This window comes from Danio rerio, chromosome 11, assembly GCF_052040795.2.
Source record: "Danio rerio strain M-AB ecotype USA chromosome 11, GRCz13ab, whole genome shotgun sequence".
Classification (NCBI taxonomy): domain Eukaryota; kingdom Metazoa; phylum Chordata; class Actinopteri; order Cypriniformes; family Danionidae; genus Danio; species Danio rerio.
The window spans coordinates 31,238,380-31,264,577 of record NC_141031.1 but is presented as its reverse complement, the minus strand read 5'-3'; the positions used below and the strand labels follow the sequence as shown (position 1 = coordinate 31,264,577).

At 35.9% G+C, this 26,198-nt stretch overlaps 2 protein-coding genes across 3 annotated transcripts in view; both read left to right on the top strand.

The window, feature by feature from the left end:
- Positions 1-15,522, top strand: part of igsf21a (immunoglobin superfamily, member 21a) — a 439,822-nt gene extending 424,300 nt beyond the window's left edge. For both annotated transcript variants that reach the window (NM_001278321.2, NM_001034184.2), the window contains 2 exon segments: positions 6,255-6,293; positions 14,882-15,522. In NM_001278321.2, the coding sequence (NP_001265250.1) occupies positions 6,255-6,293; positions 14,882-14,958 (116 nt within the window). In that variant the 3' untranslated portion in view covers positions 14,959-15,522.
- A 2,596-nt stretch (positions 15,523-18,118) lies between these two features.
- klhdc7a (kelch domain containing 7A) lies at positions 18,119-24,616 on the top strand. Its single transcript, XM_087273823.1, has one exon. The coding sequence runs from the start codon at positions 21,500-21,502 to the stop codon at positions 23,783-23,785; it is 2,286 nt and encodes a 761-aa protein (XP_087129949.1). The 5' UTR covers positions 18,119-21,499; the 3' UTR covers positions 23,786-24,616.
- Positions 24,617-26,198: the final 1,582 nt, after the last annotated feature.

Here is a 26,198-nt window from a genome sequence, read left to right as displayed (position 1 = left end):
TGCTTGGTTTGTGCTTTGACATGCCTTGGACCTTTTATAGACAGGTATATGTCTTTTCAAATCATGTCCATTCAACTGTATTGACCACTGACAGGTAAACTCCAGTTAAGCTGCTGAAACATCTCAAGAATAATCAGTGGAAACAGAATGTACCTGAGCTCAATTTAGAGCTTCAGGGCAAAGGCTGTGATTACTTATGTACATGTGATTCTTCGGGTTTTTTTATTTTTAGTAAATTTACAATTTCCAAAAAACTTTTTTCACATTGTCATTATGGGGTATTGTGTGTAGATTTTTGAGCAAATAAATAAATTTAAACCATTTTGGAATAAGACTTTAACATAAAAAAATGTGGGAAAAGTGATATGAATACTTTCCGCATGCACTGTACAGTATATCTAATTAGCATCTTTAAATGGAAACGTATAGCTTTAGCATTTCATAAATCACCAACAAAGACCACAAAGTTTCAGCTAAAGTTTTGACCAGAAGGTGAGTAAATTACCAACAGATTTTTTTTGATCAAGTTATAACCCTTTAAATCTTGACCAACAAATTTGCAATGCCTCTGGAATTTCCTAATGGTGTATCGTCTTTCATTACCACAAATATAAAATTACCAACATCTTGTTAAAAGAAAAATAGCCTCTTTGGTGTGATAGTTTTATTCCCCTGTGGTTCTGTCTAGCCGTCCTTTGCTGCTGAAACAGATGCTGTGCCCACTAAGTCTAGGCTTTGTTTTCATTGATGTTAGAAAGAGATTGCTTTGCCGATGCTGTTGTGAGTGTGTGTGTGTGTTTGTGTGTTTTGCCGCCCCTGGACTAATTTCCCCCCTGAGCTTTCGAGGCTGTCAGGGTTTATGAGAGATCTGCTTATAGCGTGAGCGCAGATCTAATCAAAGATGTGCTTTGGAAGATGAAGGACAGTCGGTGCTCCTCTGGATAATCCAAACGACAGCCAAGGCTGAGGACAACACAACGAATATGGTTTACCATTAGCCATGAACATACAATTGCACCCGATATCAAATGAATCAGTTGTTTATTGCAGATTCAAGCACATGGGAAGATGATTTGTCTCACTCCTCAAAATAATGCACAATGCTATATTAATATCCTATATGACCTTTGATCAGTTAAAAGGAAAAATTCATGCAGTGAATGGCTAATGTAGCTTTTAAGAAATTATTAATATACAGTTGAAGGCAAAATGATTAGCAGATTATTAGAAATTTTAATTCTTTTATTAATATTTCCCAAGTGCTGATTAACAGAAAGAGTTTTGCTAGTTGTAATAACTTTATTATATTATTGTAGTAACTCTCTAATAACTCTAGCTATTTTTTTTTCATCTTTGCCATGATGACAGAACATAACTTTTTTTGTTGTTGTTATTTTTCAAAATACTAGTATTCGGATTAAAGGCTTAACTACAGTAGGTTAATTGGGCTAACTAGTCAAGTTAAGTTAATTAGGCAGGTACAACAGTGGTTTATTCTTTAGCCAACCGAAAAAATAAAATATGTAGGCTAATAATATTGAAGATCCCCTAATATGCGTTGTTAAAAATGAACTTCCATGCCACACAGTTCAAAGTGAAGGAAAACATATAGCTGAGGGTTAAATCTGAAATTGTACCTTGTTTAAAAATATAGATTATTTTAATATAAGATTTGACTCAGAGTCATTTAAATGATTCGTTGTTTGTCTGAATAGTTTGCCTGTTCCTATCCATGTTAACACGAAACAATACCAAATAAGAACTGCTGGATCGAGTAAAACATGAACGCGCCTTTCGCTTTAGATACAACCGAAGTGTGAGGGATTATGGGATTGATTATGACACGAAGATTACTATCGCTGAGAGATGGCCAGACATTTGGCTGTGGGGAATAAAGGGTTAAAGTTCACTTTCACAACAACACCACAGTATAGCCCAATGGTTTGCAAAGGAGGGGTTGTTGAACAATGAGTGGGGGTCGCATGGTTATTTCCCAAAACTAAAATATTAGAATTAGGGAGTAGAAGTTATAAGGACATATTTTATTCATAACCTACCGAACAAACAGTAGTTAATAGTTAAGCCTTTCTGTTATTATTAATAAGATTTTTTTCCATTGGATTCCGACTCCTGGGGTGATTAGCCAAAGCAATAGCATCAGATGCAACAGGTTAAACTTTCTGATACCTTTACAGCATTTAAGTACATTAAAAATAAATACAGGCCATGACATGGAGGATGGTCTCTAAAATTAAACCGAGAATGAAGTAACATGAAAGATTTGTATATTTATAATAACATCACAGGATAATGGGGTTCACGAGTGACTGGCATTGTTATTTTGGGGGCTGTGGGCGGAAAAGTTTGGGAATATACCCTGATATCGACAACCATGTGTTGTGTTTGTTCCTGTCATTTTTCTGATGATTGATATAATAACCCTGCAGCGCGGGATTCACCGGCTGTTTGTCATTAAATGAAGGATCAGCAAAGACTACTAATGTATGGGTCTTTGTCAGTAACTGTTACACAGTTTGTATGAACCAGTTTCTTCTTCCTTCAAAGCCTGTGAGTGTTTCTTCTTTCTGCAGTTAAGGTGTGATTAAAATGGTTGCCTCGTTTTCTGTAGTTTCCAAAATATGTATTTAGTTATGTGTTGTATCTTGTGATCACTCTGCACGGCTTGTAATCACTTGTCTATGATAGACCAGTGCTTGTAATATATCTCTTAGGTTAAATCTTTATGGGCTATTCATTTATTGCATCCAAACCCATGTTGAAACGCAACGCCTGCTTCTTCCTTTACCGATTTAAATGTGTTTTCTGCTGGCGATCTCCTGCTGTTTCTCCACCATCAGCTGTTCCTCACACATGCGGTCAATTTTCTAAATAGTTTTTAAAAAGACAATGAAAGTGTTTTTGACCTAGCTTGTTGTTGGAGACCCTGAAACCAAAAAATGGCCTTTTATAATGCATAATATTGGTTCTTTAACTTGAATTAATGTTTAAAAGTAAAAAAAAAAGCTTTTATTTCAGCCAAAATAAAAGAAATAAGAAAAAAAGTGTATTATAGGACATACTTTAAAAATGCCCTTGCTCTGTTAAACATCTCTTTAAAAATTCACATTTCACAATAATTTCCCTTCTACTGTATAGTATGTATCATTAATCATTTTATGCTTTATCAAAAATAAAATACATCATTTAATGTTCATAAGAAGATTAATTTTGCATCTGTGTTGTTAATAGATAAAACACACTTGATTATCTCTCCCTATTTGTGTCCTAATTTGTGCTGCTCTTTGTAGATTACATTTGTAGTAATAGAAATGAGCGGCTGCGGCTGTGTTCTTTAATTTGAACACTGTCAGTAAAATCACTCGCAGAATGCTTTCATAAGATTGCCGCCTCAAGCTAATTTAATCCTAATCCTTAATGTTAAATTTCGAATGCACTATTGCTTTTAAAAATACTGTAACTATCTCTTTTCGTTAAAAGGATAGTTCAGCCAAAAGTGGAAATTCTGCCATCATTTACTCACCCTTTAATTTGTTTAAAAATTTTATGAGTTTATTTCTTCTGTCAAAGACAAAATGAAGATATTTTAAAGAAGGCTGAAAACATGTAGCCATTGACTTCCATAGAATTGTTTTCTTTTCATCAAAATATTTTTTTCACAAGTATTTGCTCTCTTGTTAATTTTTTTATATATATATATCGCTATAGCCACTATATATATATATATATATATATATATATATATATATATATATATATATATATATATATATATATATGCACTGCTGAAAAATACCCTATTTTGCAGTTTAAAAGTTCATATTTTGGTTTTGGGGGTCTTTAACAACAGGCTGATATGCATGCAGGGTCAAAAAACGCTTTCATTGTCTTATAAAATTCATTTTAATTTAACCTAATTATCCCAACAACTCCCATATGATTCGTTCAGAGATTCATTTGACTGAGGGTAATCTGCGCTAATTGGTGCGATGACACAGTCTTCTGTGATTGGTCGACTGCGTACATCGCGAGATGAAGAGAAACGCCCAAGAAGTAGTCAGAGCACAGATGCAGGAATGCAATAAAGCAATGCAGTTAAACACCAGCCAATTCCTCTATTCTTAACACTAACCCCAAGTAATAACAATGAAACACATTCAGTATTAATTCACACAGTGGCAAAAGTTGAAGTATTTTGAAAATTTACCGCAATGCGCAACAGCTGATGGTGGCTATAGCGAGTTCAGAATTGTGTTTAAATCTGTAAAGTAAGAAGCGTGTGTCACTTTTTCAAAATGGTTTTGGACACAATATGTGAATATCCCCATAAAGATTTATCCTGAGAGATACAGTACAAGCACTGATCTATGAGTGAATACAAGCCGCACAGAGTGATAACAAGTTACAACACACAATTAAAGACATATTTAGCAAATAACACAAAACGAGGAAACAATTTTAGTTACACTTACATGTTATGATCCAGAGAAAAAAGAAACTGGTCCACTGTAATACTGTAGAATTGTAACAGTTACTGACAAAGTCCCATAGTCTCTGCTGCTCCTTTTTTTAATAGCAAACAGCTTACAAATCCCGCATAGCTGTAGAGGTTATTGTATCAAAAATCTGAAAAATTACATGAACAAACAGCACACGGTTGGCTATAATGTGGTGTTTTCGTGAAAATGTAGCCAAACCTCCATCTGTCAGTGATCGTTATCTTTGTGTCATGATCGGTCCCATGATCCTGCGCTTTACTAGTGTCTGAAGGGAAAGGTGCGTTCACAATTTACCGGATCCAGCACTTTATATTTTGTGATGTACCGTATCGACGTTGATGCAGTCAAGCAAAAGATCCAAACCCAACTCGATTCATTTATTTGACTCTGAGTCGACTATTTCGTTAAAGAATCATTAGCTTTAAACACTTACAGATTTAAACACGGTGCACTTTTAAATGTATGTTTTCATTCGCTTAGTGCTGTGTTACTGCAAGGAATTTTTTTTTTTCAGTATTTCCTATAATGTTTTTTTTTTTTATCTGGAGAAAGTCTTATTTGGTTTATTTTGACTAAAATAAAAGCAGATTATATTAAAAAAAAAAAAAAAACATTTTAAGGTCAATATTATTAGCTCTCTTAACCAATTTTTTTTTCAATTGTCTACTTGCTTATTTAACCTAATTAGCCAAGTTAAACCTTTAAATGTCACTTTAAGCAGAATACTTGAAAAATGTCTGGTGAAATAGTCGTCATGGCAAAGATAAAAGAAATCAATTATCATAAATGAGTTATTAAAACTATTATGTTTAGAAATGTGTTAAAAAAAATCTTTCCATTAAACAGACCTTGGAGAAAGTATACAGGGGGTGGGGGTAATTCAGGGGGGCTAATAAATCAGAAAGGCTAATAATTCCAATTTCCAACTGTATATGTGTTGTGTTTAAGAAACTTATATATGTTTGGAACCACTTGAGGGTACGTAAATAGTAAGTGCATTTTTTTTGGGGGGTGAACTATCCCTTTAAGACACAAATGCCCACTTTAAACTGTTCCTTTAAGTAAGAACAGGCTGTTCATCCTTCCTTTCCAAAGACCTCTTCTTAACAATCTCCAAATCTTTACACAGGGTTAATTTTAGTTGGACGTGGTTATTTAGGGATGGTGTCACCAGGGAAATTGTTAATGCCCTGCATCATCATCATCATCATCATCATTTAATTCATACTCAAGCTTTTGAGTCTAAATACTGGTGTCACAAAGGGCAGAATGATGATTAAAAGCCTTTGAACTAGTCTACTATTGACCCGTTTCAATAGTCATTCATTAGAGCCCATCAGCTGCATTAAAGAACAAAGATGAGCATTTGGGAGCATGGAAGCTTGCAGCATCAGGTCTTGTTAATAGATTTTTTGCTGTTGTGGTATTAGTTGTGCTGGCGGTTGGCGAATCTTGGAAAATATTTTTGCTGGGTTCACAGCGCGCTCAGGGTTCAAAAGGTTCCAGTCTTTGGTGGATTTTACATTGAAGCCTGCCAAGAATAGGAGTGAACTTGTGAACTTTGGCAGCCAATACAGCTCTTCTCTTGTATTATTCCTGTTTTTGAGAGCCGTGTGGTTTTTATCCATTATTAAACCACAAACCTATGATGGTTACCTTGTGTTTTATCCACTAATTCTCTCTCTTTTTCTCCCTCTCTCTTTCTTCAACTCCCTCTTTTCTTCCTCTGTTCTGCAGAAAACCCGAGTATGATGAAAAACACACAGAATCCAAACAGTAAGTATTTGAACGCCTCAATGATTAGGTTTCTTGGCTGTGAGCCTTTTGCTGACTCTTGTTTGAGAGGCTCTTTAATGATTTGAGAATTACAAGAGAGCGGTTCCACAGTGTTTTCTTCCTACGGGTGGTGTAATTGCTAAATTGCACAACTAAAGTTTTTTAAAAATTACAGAGATGCAGTAAGGCTAGGTCAAAACACTGTTTCCCACACTGCTCTCAACTTGTAGTATATCTCCGTGACTGAATGTGTTTTGTTTGTTTTCTTTTTATTAACTGGATTACATTTCTCAAACTGCTATTGATTTCTGAAATAACAACTAGTGTAGGATTACTCGCTGAACATTGAAGTAGTATTTGTGTAGTATTATTTTAGTAATGTTTTTTTGTTATGGTAAGACTTTACAGTAAGGTTCCATGTTAGTTAATGTATTTATTTACAAAGATGAATAATAAAATAAAATTTAAAATAAATAAAGTAAATAAAATAAAATAAATAAAATAAAATAAAGAATGGTAAATTTACACTCACTGGCCGCTTAATTAGGTACATCTTACTACTACTAGGTTGGACCCCCTTTTGCCCACTGAACTGCCTTAATCCTTTATTGCGTAGATTTAACAAGATGCTCGAAATATTCCTCAGTGATTTTGGTCCATATTGACATGATAGCATCACGAAGTTGCTACAGATTTGTCGGCTGTACATTCATGATGCGAATCTCCCATTTCACCACATCCCAAAGGTGCTTATAATTGAAATTTGGTGACTGTGAAGGCCATTTGAGTACAGTGAACTTATAGTCTTGTTCAAGAAACCAGTCTGAGATGATTTGGGCTTTATGACCTGGTGTGTTATCCTGCTTATCAGAAAATGGGCACAGTGTGGTCATAAAGCGATGGACATGGTCAGCAACAATACTCAGGTAGGCTGTGGCATTGACACGATGCTTAATTGGTACTAATAGGCCCAAAGTGTGACAAGAAAATATCCTACACACAATTACACCACCACCAGCAGGATGTTGTTCATTCGATGAGTTGTCCAGTCAGAGATGCTCTTCTGCATACCTCTGTTGTAAAAAGTGGTTACTTGAGTTACTGTTGCCTTTCTATTAGCTCAAATCAGTTAAAGCCTCTGGCATCAACAAGGCATTTGCACTTACAGAACTTCCGCTCGCTGGATATTTTATTTTTTTTTGGACCATTCTCTGTAAACCCTAGAGATGGTTGTGAGTAAAAATCCCAGTAGATCAGCAGTTTCTGAAATACTCAGACCAGCCCATCTGGCACCAACAAGTCACTTAAATCCCCTTTCTTCCCCATTCTGATGCTCAGTTTGAACTGCAGCAGATCGTCTTGACCTGCATGCCTAAATGCATTGAGCTGCTGCAATGTGATTGGCAGATTAGAAATTTGCATTAACGAGGAGTTGGATAGGTGTACCTAACTAAGTTCCCGATGAGTGTATAACAGTATTAATTCATATTTATTAACATTAGGTAATGAAAAAAAATTTTATCTTAGCATCTTTGCAAGCACAATTTTTAATTATGCACGAGTAAATGGTAAACTATGATTAGGTAAAGCTGAAATTGATCATTCTTTGTTCTAAACTAATGCAATATTATTGTCAAGTATACTATTAAAGTACTATGTCATTTATTATTTTAAATCGTGACGCTTTTGTATATTCTTGGTTTTCATCTTTATTTTTGTTACAAGAGTTCACACTTAGAGATATTGCTCGGCACTATTAGCATGTTTGTCATGCTGTCCCAGGAGAGAACTCGGAGATAATTGAGCCCAATAATAATTGAAAAGAAGGTCCAAGATCAGGTAGAGCTCGAGAGCTCCCACTGGTAAATGGGGTTAACAGAGGAGATGGAGTGGAAGGGGGATTATTCTAAAACAAAGATAAGGCAGTAGGATGAAATTGGTCTATTTATTGTAGGCTTGGATCAATCTGATTGGATTATTGCTGATTACAGATGAGAGACCAAATCATGTGCTGCTCTTGAAATTAGTTTGTAAACCTTCACTTAGTTTTAGATTAATTAATTTAGTGTTTATTAAAAAAGTTAAATAGTAATTTTGTGTTTTTTTTTAAATTTTATTTTATTTTGTGAGTTTATATCTTGCAATTGCATGTAATAAACAAGTTTGATAATTTATTTATTTAATTTATTTATTTTAATTTGGTGTGTGGGTTAATTTATATTACTATAGAATATTGACTATAGGATATAAGTAAAGTAGAGACCATAAGCGCACTATAAGTGCAGTACACAGTGTGGAGCTGCTCTCATGTAATGAAATATGTTTCTAGAAGACTGTTTGCTTCATACGCATGGTATAATTGCAAAATGGCTAAACTGTGGTTTGACAAATTACAGTTATAAGTGAAAGTATATGCTTGCATTTTCCACTAAGGACAGGAAAATACAAAGATTCAATAAGCAGCTGTTCTGTAGACTGAATTGCCACTTCTATTCACATACAATCCAAGCAAATACCATAATTGTACAGTTTTGTTTAGTTTGCCATTTCCCCTATTCTTTTTAAAAGGGTTATGATATAAGAAAATAACCGTGTCTTGAGGTCTGCGTTATAAATATTATGAGGTCATTGATGTGGACACTTTAAACAGCTGGTTTGCATTTCTATACAGACTGCAAGACAATATCAGTATCAAGAACAAGTGAATGGTTTATTAACAGTTTCACTGATCATTTTGGAAAATTGCATGCTGAATTTAGAGAATCTGACTGCATTTGATAGTGTTATGGAGAGATCACTGTACAAAAATCATCATTAAGACAATTTAAAGAAGACCTATCATGCAAAAATCCTCTTCATAAGAGGTTTAAACACATTTGTGTGGTAACAGTGTATGAATATAGCCAATTATAACAATAAATTAATTGCATTTGTTGCTTTTTTTATAATCACACTTCATAAAAACTGTCTGCAGATTTCTGTCTGCAATGCATTTTGATGTAACCGTAAAACTGTATCACTTTGACCCGTATTTTTGCATTTCCCAGAAATATAAATGCAAATTAAGAGGGTCCAGGGTCACAAATATGTTTTCAATGTGAAAAATGTTATGTTGCTAGCAGTAAAATAAACTTCAAGGTACATATTAAAAAAATAATATTAAATTAAATAAATAATAATAACCCAGGGTTGCATGGTGCCCCAGTAGTTGGCACTGTCGCCTCACTGCAAGAAGGTCCCTAGTTCGAGTCCCAGCTGGATTAGTTGAAATTTCTGGCAGTTCTGGCACTGACATTTTCTCCCTGTGTTTGTGTGGGTTTCCTCCGGGTGCTTCGGTTTTCCCCACAGTCCAAAGGCATTCTCTATAGGTGAATTGAATAAACTAAATTGTCTGTAGTGTATGTGTGTGAATGAGTGTGTATAGATGTTTCCCAGTACTGGGTTGCAGCTAAAAGGATATCCACTGTGTAAAACATATGCTGGATAAGTTGGCGGTTCATTCCACTGAGGTGACCCCTGATTAATAAAGCGACTAAGCCAAAAAAAATGAAGAAATGAATAATAATCCATGTCATGACTTAAACTTCCTACTTTGAGACTTATTCAAAGCAGCATACTATGTTTTTATTGTCTCTGGTGTCCCTTGATCGTCTCCAGAGCCAACATGTCTTCCCAAGGCTTTCTTCTTTCATCATTTTCCGAGTGGAGAAGTGAGCCATCACTTACCAATGCACCAGCGCGTCCACAGTAAATATAATTCAGTGATAGATTACAGTTGTTTTATACATTCAGTGCTGGCTCATTTACAGTTTCTCAGAGACTCATATGTAAAGATGAAGAAGTGTCAGGCAGAAGGGCCTTTTTTTTTGTAATGTTTTTCATGTATTCTCTCTCACCGGACTCAGCCGAAAGCCCTCACCGCAACTCTTTCCTCTGCATGTACGGATGTGAATTTGAATATGTAAATGCATCAGGGCAGGTGTGTGAGAGCAAGGACAGAATCAGGTCAGTCTGAGCGCCGATCTCGCGTCGAGCCTCAGATGCCCCTCGTATGCAAGTCAAATGGCTTGTAGAGCAAGGCCTCAGGAGGTCAGCATGTCTGACATGTGTCTGAATCTCAAACACCCTCACCACTCGCAAAATAACACCCTAAAGACTGTCTCCTCTGCTCACAAATGGCCTGGAGTCTGGAATTGTTTTGTTTTTTTGTTTTTTGGGGGGCAGAAAATAACACTGGGTATGTTTGGAATGGCTAACTAACATTGTACTCTACATGCATTTTTCATGCAGAGTGTTCATTTCAGACGGTTAAGCAGACGGCTTAACGCATTTGACCAAATATGCTATATGAATTTTGAAATGTGTGACCCTGGACCACAAAACCAGTCTTTTGTTGCACAGGTGATAGCTAAAGATACATTGTGTGTATCAAAATGAATAGTTTTTTCTTCTATTTCAAAAAAGATCATTAAAATATTGAGTAAAATTATGTTTCATGAAGATATATCACAAATGTATCCAAACATTTTTGTTCCTTAGAGAGCTTTAAAAGGCATATATTTTACCCTTTTTCAAGATTTACTATAAGTCTTCTGTGTCTCCAGAATGTTTGTAAAGGTTCAGCTGTAAATACCCATCAGATTACTTATTATACCTTTTTAAATCTGTGAAATTTGAGCTGTTAAGACATTGTAACTGTTTTGTTGCCTGTGCCTTTAATGCAAATGAGCTAGTTCTCCTCACTTACCATTCTCACGTGCCTGTCAGAGCCATAGAGATTTGTCTGTATTATTCTGAACCATGTATCCTTCATGTAACTAAACAGCACAGTGACAAAAAGGTAGCAATTCTCCCTTGCTATACAGTAAAAACTTTCTCAACTGTTATTTGATAAATTTGTTGAGTTAATTCAAGCCTTTCTGCAACGATGAGTCACACACTATGTTGGTTTAAAGTTTGCGCCCGAACGTGACTTTATAGATGCACTTTAAAGAAAATTTTCAAAGTATTTAGTATAGTTTTAAACAAATTCCAGATTCCAAATATTAACATCCAAACAAACCATAAATCAATGGAAAGTTTATTTATTCAGCTTTTAGATCATGTATAATTCTTAATTTAAGAAAAAAACTAATTCTTAAAAAAACTCTCAAGGTTTTGGTTGTCCAGTATTACAGATTTAATCTTTTAGATTTAACATTACTAAAAATGTTTCAAAAGTAATCAAATGAGAGTCATATAATTGATTATTTTTTTATATAAAATGTAACAAATTTTATTTTGTAAATAACTGATTTAACTGCGAAAATGTAAGATATTATACACCAATTTTAAAACAATAATTTATATGTAATGTCATTTCAAAATATTATTTTAAAATGCATATTTTCTTTAATATATGTATTCTTAATATTATTATTATTATTGTTGTTGTTGTTGTTGTTGTTGTCATTATTATAATTATTATTGTTGTTGTTTTTGTCATTATTATTATTATTATTATTATTATTATTATTATTATTATTATTATTATTATTTCAGAAGTATGGCTATTCACCAACTACAATATCTATAATGATAACAATAAAGTTAGTTGTAAAAAATTTATCAAAAGAATATCTATAATGGAAAAGGAAATGCACTTTATAAATGTAAATAATAATGATAGTGTAACATTAATAATAATAATAATAATAATAATAATAATAATAATAATTAACTAATTAATTAATTAATTGCAAGTTTTTGTCCAGTGGATGAATAAAAATAATGACAGGAATCCATCCTGTTTTAAAAAGCTTAAGCATTTAAAGGCAGACACTTTAAATAATTTTCTTTGAACTGCAGTAAGTGTACTGGATGCTGTGCTGCTGTTTAAAAAGTATTCAAGTTCTAATAGAGAAACATGGAAAAATATATTTAACTTTTGGATATGGAGCGGTGCTTATGTTATATTAATTATAGCACTAACACCAATATAAGCCATAAAAGTAGAAGTAATGTTATATATTACCGCTTGTTTTGTCACTGAAGATGAAAGAGATGGTGATAAAATTACTTTAGCACTGAAGAAGCATCGCGCATAATACTTATGACAGCCATCATCATTTAGTGCTTATTGAACACTGTGTAGTATGCATGAAAGTTCAGACCCCGGTGATCCAACATCACTATAAAGCTCATTCAAAGCTTTTAGAGTGAATTAGACAATTGCAGTGGAGCACCCGAGGAAAAAAAAAAACTCTCATAAAGCTCTTGTGCTCACTGTACTGTACATTAAATAGAAAATGAGAAGATTCTGCTTGCTCCTTTATTGGCCAGAATCTTGGCATTTGGAATAAATCACCCAATGATGAAGCATGTCCGTGTTTACTATGTTATTTCTATAAGACACAAAAGAACCTTCTAAACAAAACCTCCAAAACAAAAAATAAACAATTGTATTTCTTGTAGGAGAAATAAACATATTTTGTCAACATGGATAAGTAATTTTTGTGACATCACCTCACGACTTCTGACCAATCAATTGCTCTTTTTATTATTTAATTAAATTTTATTTCACCAAGATAGTCCCATTGAGATACAGAATCTGTTCTTCCAGGGAGTCCTAACCAAAATGGCAGCACATGCAAACATATAAAACTAAAAAAAAAAAAAAAAAGATCTTAGTTCTCATATGACAAATATATGATGAAGAGACATGTTTTAATAAATCATAACAATGATTAACAGTTTTCTCTTTAGAGTAGATCATAATACTTTTTAACAGCATTACAATACATGTTCTGTAAGTTCTAAAACTTTAAAAATAAATAAAATCTTTATATCTGAAGTACAAAAAATACAGTCAACAGTAGCTTCTAATCAGATGTACTTTAGCTCAGAAAATTTGGTTGGCCAAGATGTGAGGTACGTTAAACAGCATGCTATTTTGTTTTGTTTTTTTGTTTTAAAAGAGGAGCAGCTGTACAGTATATGTCCCAACATGTTTTTAGTCAAAATTGTTACACACTGAACAAAGAAATGCATTGTAATTGCGTTCACACCGATAGTTACAAGATAATCATTTATTTTCAATGGAAACCAGTGGCGAGGAGCAGCTTGACGCGTCTTGCCGGTGTGGGTGTCGAGGAGAGTTGAATTCAAGTCAACTTTATGGTAATGAGCTATGATTCGGGGTAGCGGCAAGCAATCAATTGTTGCTAGATCGGATACGTTTGCAGCTGGAAGTTAGCGAGAATTATTTCTATTATTTACTACATTTCTCATTTATTGTATTTTATTAACCTCTAACCCCACCCCAATCCTAAACCCAACTGTCACAGTACTGTAAAAATATGAATTATTGTTATACAGTGTCATAAAAAAATGCAGCTATATTAATGTGCATATTGCACTTGCGGCCAGCCACATATGCGATCTAGACTTTAGCCAAGCAATCGGAATGTAGAAGTCCACTGCTTGAGAGGAATCCAGAGAACACAGTTACTGTGAACTTTTTTTTCTGACCACAGTTGTTTCCAAGCGTTTGATTCTTACGGTCACAGGATTTCCAAATATTTAGAATGTTTTCTCACAGGAACATCCATTTAAAAAGGTAATGGTGAGTTACTGATGTGCTTTAATGTTTTTATTTTTTAAACCTGGAATCTCATGTGACAATACAAAACTGTTTTGCTGCTTCAGAATATTTCAGACATATGGACACATTGGATAAGTGGAGCAAAGTCTCACCACATGCAACTTGATCTTCCATTGTTAAATGAATTTGATAAAAAGAAATCATGTTTTATGCGGGAATGTGACTCATTTGCTGATATGTGGCAACGGCTTCTTTGAATACGAGATCAATGTAGCAAATTTTGATGCTCTCGCCGCGGGAGTACAAGTCAGACAGCGTTGTCGCCAGGGCGGCCAGAGTGACCTTTGACGCTCTCACTGTCTTCGGTTTGAACCCACAGTAAGGCATTTGAGGTGACATTTAAAGGGTTAGTTCACTAATTCTGTTATTATTTACTCATTGTACATTTATATAAGATATTTTGAAGATTGTAAGAGACTGGAATCCATTGCCTTTCATTGTGTTGTTTTGTCATACTCCTACTATGGAATGTCAGTGGCAGTTTCCAACATTCTTCAGAATATTCTCTTTTATGTTCTACAGAAAAAAGGTTTGAACCATTCGAGGTTGAGTCAATTTCATTTTGGGGTTAACTATACATTTAGGACAGCGTTTGAGCGTGTTTCAAACCTGACAAACTGGATTAAAATCAAAGAGCGATGAGTGTCCTACACACTAAATTATGTTACTAAACACTAAATACCTTTAGGGTGTCACAGTAAGTAGCACAACCGTCTCACAGCAAGAAGGTTGCTGGTTTGAGTCTTGTCAGTTGGCATATCTGTGTGGAGTTTGCATGTTTTCCCCTCAAAAAACTGGAATGTCATCCGCTGCGTAAAACATATGCTGGATAAGTTGGCGGTTCATTCAACTGTGGTGACCCCAGATTAATAAAGGGACTAAGGTAAAAAGAAAATGAATGAATGAACACTAAAATACTTTTATTGTTTTGTTTGTTTTCTTTCAGATGGAGCTTTTGGTTTGCACAAGCTTGGACTGATATGCCTGCCACTTATTCTCACAGTGACTGTTGAGCTGACGTGAATATCCTCGATTGAACCACACACAAACACACTTCCTCTCCAATCAGACACACACACAGACACACACAAGCCTTTCCAGACCGTTACTAAACCTACCTTGCTATCATCTGTGGGACATCCTGAACACCTCCCAACCCCCCAACAGGGAGCGCACCGCCCTTTTTTGTGAACAAAAAAAAAGATCCGCTGATTAAAAAAAATAATAGTAATAATAATAATATGAAAATAACATGCTGAATATGAGAACAAGCACCTCCTTATTGTCAACCCCTTTCAACAGACAGTATTGTTTTGTTTTTTAATCATTAAACTTGCCTGCCAATTAAAGGAGACCTGTTTATTCAGAAAAGCAAACAGTGTTTGGGCATCGAGCTGGACTAAAACGTCGAGCGCTGGGTATTGGAGAACAGACTTTAAGGAACTGTGGCTCGCTGACAATGCAGACTTTCGTTTCAACTCCGACTAGCTATCCTGGAATTCCCTTATACCGCACACTGGCACAACAGGACTCAAATGCGCCCCTTTTTTAAAGAACATGTTTTACGCCATTTGTGTTTTTTGATCACAGTATTTTTTTCCGTTTTTGTTTTCTTGAATGGCTCTCGGCTGGAATGTAACAAAAAAAAAAGAGACAATACTAAACGTCCTGTGACATTTTATCGCAAAGAAATGGAAGATCCTCTTTTTAAGTGTATTTTGTGTACATCCCTGTAAATAATGAGAAGTATATTACAGAGCAGAAAACAAAAAAATAACAATAATAATTAATAGAAGTTTGGGGGGAAAGATGCAAAGGAGGCGGGAGGGTATAGCAGATAATGGCTTTATTGCGTGTCTGGTCATCCCCAACCCAAATCCAACCCAGGCTTTTAGAGAAACGGTGAAATCAGTGGCCTTTCTACTATCTGATTTCATGTGTTCAGTATCTATGATGACCATCCGTGTGACTGTTTTTTTCAACCGCAGAGGAAAGACCGCAGCTTTTCTCCGGGGTTGTTGGTGCATGTGACGTTCGACGATGATTTCCCCTCCTCATCTGTTTGTCACCGACCTGTCCTTAAGTTGTTTTCGTCGCATATTCAGTGACCTGCATCGTGTACAGTCCTTCTCTCTAATCTAACAGTTACTGCTAGGATCATGTTAGCCACCATTACCACCCCTCCATCCCCGAAAGGAAGCTCAAGTGAAGCCAAGTGTAAACAGGGTTGTTGCATTTGTTTCATATCACCTGTATTAAAAAATGGAGATGATCAACTTAACGTGACTGGAGTTTGACTGTCCTTATGATACTATCCAACAACGTGCATGCTTTTGCAATTGTTGCATCATTATATTGTACTGTATGTGAGGTGAGTCGATCAATTTGACTGCTGAATTTTGAATATTCGTTACTGTGGTTTGTTCATATCAGGTTCACACAGAATCTTATGTTTTTCTCAGGGCCTTTCAATAGGTGCATTTATATATATATATATATATATATATATATATATATATATATATATATATATATATATATATATATATATATTCAAATTTTAGGAACATCAAACAAAAACTTGACTTCTAGTGGATCATTTGGTATCAGAAGTGGCTTATATGAAAGGCAAAGGCCTCTAGATTATGCTTATTTTACCTAAATAAAATATGATTATGTCTTGATTTTATACCTTGACTCAAATAACTTATTATTAAGTCATCTGGAATGGCCAAGAAAGCATTCTTGCAGCACTCCCAGTTCAAGACTCTTTTTACTCGTCTTCAATGCCTCCTTACCCCAGACATTTTCAATAATGTTCATGTCTGGTGACTGCAAATGATGTCTTGGTACATCAGGCAGTTGATGTTGCCATCCACTCTGCAGATTTGTCGCACGCCCCTATACTGTAACCCCAAACCATGATTTTTCCTTCACCATATTTGACTGATTTCAGTGGGAATCTTGGGTCCATGTGGGCTCCAACAGGTCTTCTGCAGTATTGGTGATGATTGGGATGCAGTTCAACAGATGATTCATCAGACACTCTACCTTCTGCCACTTTTCCAAATGGTCAACTAGAAGTCAAGTTATTCTTTTTTGCTCCTACAACTGGGATCAATGACAAGACTTTTGTCAGGTAGTGTATTTATATCAGGAAAGTATAGGCACACTTTATGCACCCCACTTTTTATTATTAATCTTAATGCAGTAACTAATGCCTTCCTTAGCCGGGATTTTAAATATACTTCTATGCAGCTTTGGAGACCATGTTTTCTATAACGGCTGCTGTATATAAACAGTTTATGTCATATTTTGCACTTAAGTATACAGACTGAAAAAATATAGTATTGTTTTATAGTATCGTCACTGTAAATATATGATTTAAATTTTGTCAAAATAACACAACAATATTAGAGCGGTCATAACACATTACATTTTCTTCTCCTCACAAAATGTACTGTTGCTCTGACCATGGCTAAAGAAAAAAAAATAATGTGCTGCAAAAAACCTTTCTTACTAGTTTTTGTTTTGTTTCGAGAACAAATATCTCAAAATAAAGGGAGTTTTTTTTTCTCCTTAAAACAAGCTAAATAATCTGTAAATGGGAGGGTAAGTAAAATAATCTTGTTTTTTCGGTTGATGTAAGATTGTTTTACTTGCCCCATTGTAGATATTTTTTATTTCTGGGTCATGAAACCAAAATCTGCTTGATATTTTGACAAAAGAGGTTATAATACTACACTGAAAAAAAGATTCAAAGATGATTCACTATATTTACTAAATAATTTTTAAGGTACAATTTATATGGGGTGAATTTAAACAAACAAATTAAATTTAGTAATATTTCAGCTTATTTGTTTGCTTACCGTAAAAATCTGTTTTGCAGAAATAATTTTTTCAGTGTATAAACATATTCTGTACATTTTAGAGCTTAAAACTTTGGTGTTACTCTACTCTTTTGCAGTGTAATGCCTGTTAATATGCAAAAATGTTAGCCAATCAGAGCACTGGGCATTTACTTCTATCCACCATGAATCTATTAACTATCCATTCTATCCATTTAGAATCTACTATCCACCATGCCCACTCAAACAAAGTGTCTAATGAGGGGTCAACAACAGTACAGAAAAGATCAAATTCATTATATTTGATGCAGAAATATTCTTTTTTTTATGTAAAATATTGTATGTCAATAAATTAACCTTTTTTTATCTATTTATATATTACTACAACCAAGGTTGACGAAAGTAGGTTGATCCTCAATCAATGAATTGGTTATTATTAATTGATAACATTGGTGGACCTTAGAGAACGGTACAAAATAAATAATACTGAGAAAACTGAAGGCTCTAATGTTGACATTATTTCTGAAAACAGCACAATATATATCTTGCCTACAATAGAAAATCCATCTACTGTAGATTGAAGAATTTTTAGGTATTTGGGCTGGATACTAGACAAAAGCTGTAAGCAAGAACAGCATTTTTTGCATTGTGTAGGCAACCATTTAGAAAAATTGTTGCCTACATTTTCAATGACCCAAGGGTGTGTAAATAAACAGAAATTTTCATTTGTGGATGAACTTAATTTAGGAAAGTCTTTGCTATGGCTAGATGGCAAATGCGCAAACACCAAGTGTAATGTTTGTTTTGTAAATCAAACTCTATATAACCCAAACCATAGATCATGTAGATGCCACATTTAAGTGCTCCAGACTTGTTAACATGGGCACTATCTTGAAACAATCACCATGCTATAGCTCACAGTGAAAACACAAGGACGGCTAATGGGACATCTATGTTTAGGTGCCTGTGGTCCGTGTTTTATTTTAAAATGGAGGCAAATCAGATCTACTGTATGGTATGAGGATTTTCCAACAGAGCACCGAATGGAGTTACAGAACTAATCCTTTTTGAAACCCTATGAAGTTTTGGGATTTTATTTTGTAAGCATCAATGTTGTCTATAAGCTAGTATGTTCCAAAACATTGTCAAAATTCACATATGCATTCCACATTTACAAAATGATAAGTGTAGATGCAAAAACTTCCAAATGCCGCTTGATATTTTCTTCTAAAATTAGCATTCTTCTCGGACTCTTGTGTGTAGGCTCAAAAATGTAACTTTTATAGTGACAGATAAGTTCTTTCCATTGTCTTTAAAATGAAATAACTGAACATAAACATAGGAGGCTGAGAAAAAAATGCTCATTTTAGGAGAAAATTTCAGATGATATTTAGAGGATTTTGCATCTGAACTCTTCATATCTCCTGACTGCCAATATGGAGCAGTGATTTTGATTGCATCGTTTTGCACTTCAGCTTCTTATCAAAAGTTCTGTTTGATCAAATGCTCTAGTATCTAAAGCGTTGCAGCTGAAATCAGTCACTTGTTCGCACAATAACTATTTCCTATATAGTGAATGGCACAGGAGAAAAAGGGAATGAAAAATATGCTTTCAATTGTGACTCTAGCTGACTTTATCATCTCACACTGTGCATCCTTCACTCCTATTCTGTTATCTACCTTTTTAACACAGAGGAGAACGCTTTTATATAACATGCAGTGCTAAATAATGCCTTTATAAACTAAAAACCTTTTCCTACCTACAGAATTGGTTTATAGGATGGAAGTCATTAAACAATATTTCAGCTATGAATGCAGCTTAGCCCATGATGGTCTTGTTTAGGTTTGTCCTCTGCCACTCAGGCTCACCCTGGATGCCCTCATGCAAAGTAATCTCTTTTCTTTTTTAACATTCACATGAATTGCAGTTTAAGCTTTTCATGTATTAAAGGATTAGGTCTAAAGCCTAGGTGGGAGAGGTGGTTTTTATGGGCTTAATAAAATCTGGAAGATAGGCCCCTTGCCATTTCAGCTCTCACTTCCAACACTCAAAGAAAAAAATATATATAAACACACTACGTTAAGAACTTTTTGCTATATTGATTATGGCAGGCGCTCTTTGTACACAAACTTGAAGTAAAATATTAAATGTTCAGATTCAGCTGCTTTTCATGTGCATTTAATGATCTTTAGAAGTCTTATGGTACAACAAACAATTAATGCTATTATAATGTGTATCGACTCATTCTTATAGTCTTTTCAAAAAAATGTTACATTAAAACTTGCATTATATTGACTACAAGTTGACTACAAATTCACTACAAGTTAAATTGCTCTTTAAACAACTTTCTCAAACAATGCTGTTTTAAACTTCAGTCTTAATGTGATTAATAATAAAGTGTGTGTGTGCAGATTTTACCAGTAATAAGTCACCATAAGTGTAGAAAGAAAGCTCATTATATACGTGCAGAAATAGCCTGTTATCTTATCAGAATGCAATAGTAGTGATTTATTTCGTTTGGATCCTCTCTGAAAATTAAACCACCAGGAATCCATTACAGAGGTCTCAGCATAATCTATTGTATCTTTTGTAACTCATATGTTTAGGTTGCTTTATTTGTGCTGTACCATAAACCAATGCCAACCATGGCTAAAGCTCATCTGAATTATTTAGTATGGCTTTAACTTGTTACATTGACACCTACTATAAGATTCAGTCTATTATAAATTTGTCCGCACTATGTTGCCAAATCTATTGTTTCTGCATCCAAAACTCCTCATTTGACACATGATATGTGGAGCAGAGGGGCAGTAGACATTCATGACTCTTCTGTCAATTATTCAGGAGTAAGCTTGCAGGTTCAGGTTTCCTTACTGCAGCTAAGACAGGCTATCACATAGCAAAACAATGTCTGTGTCCTAAAAGGACAGCATTCAGTCTAGCAAAGTGTTTATGGCCCTTCTGATAATTTCACTGATGGCAATTCGACCATATTTAAGGTGTTAGAAGTGATCTTGCTTTTCACACAGTTCTCTTTTGAAGCTATGCAAATAATGCTTTTGGCAAATGCAAAGCAACCTAATGTCATCTTTTAAAGCCTTGCTAATCAACAACACTGTGTTCATGGGAAAGAACTTTGATCCTCAGCATTTACTGTGCAAACAGTAGCATCCTGTTCATACATTCATATTTGTGTAATTGATGTAGTATATCAGCAAACACCACCTCTTAAGTAAATATACTTTCTTCATTCTCACCGATTATATTTGCAATAGTCAAGCTATTTTCATAGTTAAATAGACATATCATAATTTAAAACAAGATAATCTGGTAGACAATGCACAATTTGCATGTCTTATCTATTATGGACTGTGCTTTCTTTACACTGGAAGAAGCCAGCTTCATATATAATAAAATATAAGCTATTTTCATAATTAAAATAAATTCTGAGATCTCTGAGGAGGGTTACATAAGCATTCAAAGCCACTGTGTTGTGTTTTCTTAGTGATCACCTGCACCAGGTGGAATGATACCTGTCCCCGCCCTCAGAGAACACAGGATGCAAATGCTGTTGTTGTACATATCAGGTTTTAGTCACCCTGTGGGAGGAGAGGCAGCTGACAGTGTGCTTCTACTTGCAGATACTAAAAGACAAGCCCACACTGGCTGAGATACTCAAGGGAAGAGGCTCCAAATAAAATCCAATGTCCAGCAGATGACCATAGATTTCACTACAGAGATGCCAATTGCGGAATTGCTTGGAGTGCACTTTGACATGCAGCTCCTGGGTAAACTGACCTTGTCTGTGGCCACCATGCTGTTTGTTTCCTTGGTTTTCAGATTCTACAACTCCAGGGCACGAAACAGAAGGCAAGAAAGGATTCAACGGGGTGCACAAGCAACCCAAGGAAGCAACGGTGCCTACAACAGAGAGCAAAAACAACAGAGCGAAGATGCAAAGGAGGAAAATTATATTCAACAATCTTCAGAAAAACTCTTGGAGGAAAGTGTTAAAAATGCTAGTGCTGCATTGGAAGGGGGTCAACCGGAAACTATGGACATGGACACTTGTCCAAACGGGGAAACTACAGGTAAAATCAACACAGTTGATAATATACACGAGCCAACAAAAAACAAACCAAGACTGACCTTACAGCTTCCTGATGTGACTGAAAAAGGACCCGGTAGTCCAAGTGGTCGGCGATCGCCATGCCTGGTAAAGAAGCTAACAGGTGGTACAGGTGTTGGCAGGGAGTTAAGACAAGATGTTGGTCACCAAGGCATGTACTCAAGTTTTCAATCAAAAGCAGAAATCAAAGTAGAGAATGCTGACCTTATCCTGGATGGGTCAAGAGATGGTAGAACAGGTGTTCACGGGAAGATCTATGAGTACTATGTGGAGTCATCTTCTCATTTCATCTCAGATTTAAGCCCCACCCGCTCTGTCAATCCAGCCTATGGTCAAAACGAAAGCACTTCGTTTAAATCCCAATCACTGGATTTATCTCATTTCAAGGAACGCTCCCGATCACCAAGTCCACAGCCTTCTAGATTCTTAATGAGAGACCTTAACATTACTCCGCGATTTACTAATGAGCCTCCCTCAACGTTCAAGCCAGAGACAGTGAGATACAGCAGGCATGTAGTCATCCGTCAGGACAGCTATCTTACTGCTGCTATTGACTCTGAGCTTCCAATCCCCTTGCCCACACAAAGGACTTTAACTCCTCGCAGCTTTTCTCCAGCTCGACCCAGTGACACCCCTTCAAGCCCATTAGAGTCTGACATAGCAAACCTTGATGACCCTGAGGAACCACAAGTGGAGACTCTAGCCGGAGCAAAATTCATACATTTTCCAGAGAACGTGGGGAACGCAGAACTCGAGAGTCTAACAGGGAAGCTGGATTTAGGCAACTGCTTGGAGGCTTTAACACTTGCTAAAAAACATGGCCACACCGCCCTTCAGCAAGCTGCTCTCCGTGTCATGTCTGATAATTACCTCCAGGTCTTTAGAGACCCAGGCCTCTTTGGCAGGCTGAAAGCAGGGGAGCGTGATCACATCCAAACACAACGCATGAGAGGAAGGAAGTGGTTAGTGGTCGCAGATATGGAGTCCCCAGACTGGAGTAGACGTCTGTCACAGTCTACAGATTTGGAGTCTGAATCAGTTAAGACATCTAACGGAATGTATTACTATGATGATTATAAGGACACATGGCACCTGCATTCCCACATTCCCCAGGAAGTGTTATCTAAAGGTTGTGCCATGTGCACCATGGATAATTATCTATTTATCGCTGTGGGTTTCCAAGGCCAGGACCGTGAAGCAACCCCTTCAAAGAAAGTTTACTGTTACAACCCAGTGACTTCAATTTGGAGTGAAATAAGCCCCATGAATGAGGCAAGGCCTCACTGCAAACTTGTAGCTCTGCAAGGCCATCTTTATGCCATTGGAGGGGAATGCTTATCAACAGTTGAGCGATATGACCCCAGGACTAACCGATGGACTTTTGTGGCACCTCTTCCTAATGAAACATTTGCCGTAGCTCATCGTGCCACAGCTTGCAATGGTGAACTGTTTGTTGCAGGGGGCACATTAAGATACACCCTCTTGCGCTACAATCCCAAAACTAACACATGGCGAGAGAGCATGATTGTCGGCAGCAGGGACAAGACTGCAGAACTGTTAGCAGTGAAGAACTTCTTATACCGTTTTGACGTCAATCCCCTTGGCATCAGCGTGTATCGCTTCCATGCAGTGGCAAGACTTTGGTATGAATGCTCCACAATACGCCTCCCCTATTGCACTGCCTTTCAATGTGTGCCTATGGACAATATTATCTACTGCGTGAGCCGTCAATTTACCTTGAGGTTCCTTGCAGATGAGGTATCTCCAAGCTTTGTTGCACAGGATTTGAAAGTACTATCCCCGGTTAAAGGCATTTTGTTTCCGTTCGTCCTTGTGCTGCCCGAAAGGACCACTCAACAAACTTGTGTTTAAGTAAGGTCAAGGTTTTCTGGTTAGAACAAAAACACTCAGGAACACATTATGCACATGTTAAAGGAATGTACCTTTTCTTAATTAGTGGCAATCGAGATGAAATATCAAGGCCATTACATCCAATTATTTTAAAGCTAGTACACAATTACACAGCACTTACTGATAAATAAATCTGTTGTCGCAGTGAAGGCTATTTATTTGTTTGGACCTTTCAACCACTCAGATGTCTAAATCAGACGTTAAATCCTGGAAATGTCTTGCGCAAGTGCTTAAAATGTTTCAGTAAATATACAGCTTTTGAAACACTGTGTGGATAATGTTAACCAATCAATAGTGTGTGTAGAATAAAGCCGAATTGTAATTGCAGAGCTGGCATCATAAACAACATGAATGGCTGCCATTACCACAATTTATGTAAGCTGGCTAATTATATTCATAGCTTCTTTCTTTCATAATCTTTATTATTATTATTTTGCATATCACATGTAATTAATCTACCAGCGTTTTAAAATATGTATTACATGTCATTTAAATATTTAAATATATTTGTATGCATTTTTCATGACACCAAGTCTTGACACCGGGATGGGATTTTATTTAATGCATGATGTCTAATTTTATGTTAAATCTTTGAACTCTTTTCAAAGAACTTCTTTTACATCACTGAATCACTTTGGGGAGTCCAGAGGCAAAAGTTTATCTTCTCCTTGTATATACCATTCCACATTATAGAAAGAACTAATGACTTAATGGGATGCTTTGCCTCTCCGTGCACATTTCTGTCTCTATCTTCTGAAGAGCTGGGAATAAAAATTCTCTCATCTATTATAAGTGAGTCTTGGTTCTTGTGTTAGACTTCAATAAATAATGAGTTCTGACAAAATGTGAGTTGCAGCAAGAGACGTTCGTGTGACCAGGATCTTAATTAAATTTAAACGCAATTACGCTGTCAAAACCAAAGCAATCACATAATCAATTTATGTTAATGAAAGTATACAATACAATCACCGTGACAATCGCGTATGCATATGTGATCAAAGAAAGCAGGCGTGCAGAGGAGAGTGTGCTGTGATGCAATTCCCAGTGACGTATCCTTGCTCTGTGTAACTCTAGCACCATCATGTGGTGGGAGATGATATCAAGGTCTGAAAATGGAATCCGTACACGGCTAATATGCTGCACTGAATGACGGTGACAAATGCAAAAAGACACATAGCCGGAGCGTTCCAAAGGCTAGCAGAAGAACGCAGTGGGATAAAAACCAACACAGCAGGAGAAGTGTGAACACAGATGGTTGGACGTCAAATATAGCGTCCGTTTGCTTGTAATTAAACACTTGGATTCAACATAATTAAACACTTAATGGGATGGGAGTTAGGAAAGTCCCCTTGGAATCTGTCTATGAATGACTCGGCTATCTAAACTAGCTCTGTGGTCTGACTGAACTGTTGATTCTGCTTGCAGCGCTATTTTAGTGCGTTAATGAAGGACGTCATTAGTAAGAGATTTTGCTGGTCATCTTTTGGTTACAGGCACATTAAATTGCACTAGAGTGTGCTTAAAAATAGACCTACATGGAGCAAACAAATAAAAAGGAAAGTCTGTCAGATGGAAATATAAAAAACAACAACAACATAGCTTTTAAATATTGATAGACCATTATTTTTGCAGCTGGGTTCAAAAGTTTGAGACCTTGTAAACAGGTGTGTGTGTGTGTGTGTGTGTGTGTGTGTGTGTGTGTGTGTGTGTGTGTGTGTGTGTGTGTGTGTGTAAAAGAGAGGCTATTTTTTGGATCACTGTCAAATCATGCTGAAGAACACGATATTTCATAAACTTGTGGAGTCCATGCAAATGTCAAGGACAAAATGCGACAAGCTCAATAAGAAATGTACTTTTGTAACCAAAAACTTGCATTTTAGAAGTGCTTTGCATACAGGACAACACTGTCAGAACAGTCCCATTCACATGGATTTCTAAAAAAAAACTAAATGCTGCATTATGCATGCCAGGCCATTAGAGGGTGATGTCACTTTGAAAAAAAAATAAAAATTACGATCTTGCTCACTTTTACTCCTGTAATACATTGTCAGTTTGGATTTCAAGTACTTACAAAAGTCTGTAGGATGTAATATGCATGCACATGTCATTGTGCTTTCACAAAATGTCTTTTTGAAGTTTACGCAGAGATGACAGTGATGTGCTTGGAAAACATATGTTGGCATAAAATGGATATTGTAATACTCTTTTCTATTGTAATATAAATGAAATGCCATCTCAGACATTAAAAAAAAATGTGCAGGACTTGATTTTCTCCAAGTTATTGAATGAATCATTGCATCACTGTGAATTGCTATTGGTTGATCTAAGGTTGCTATTGGTTGATCTAAGGTTGTCTCACCTTCACACTAGTAAA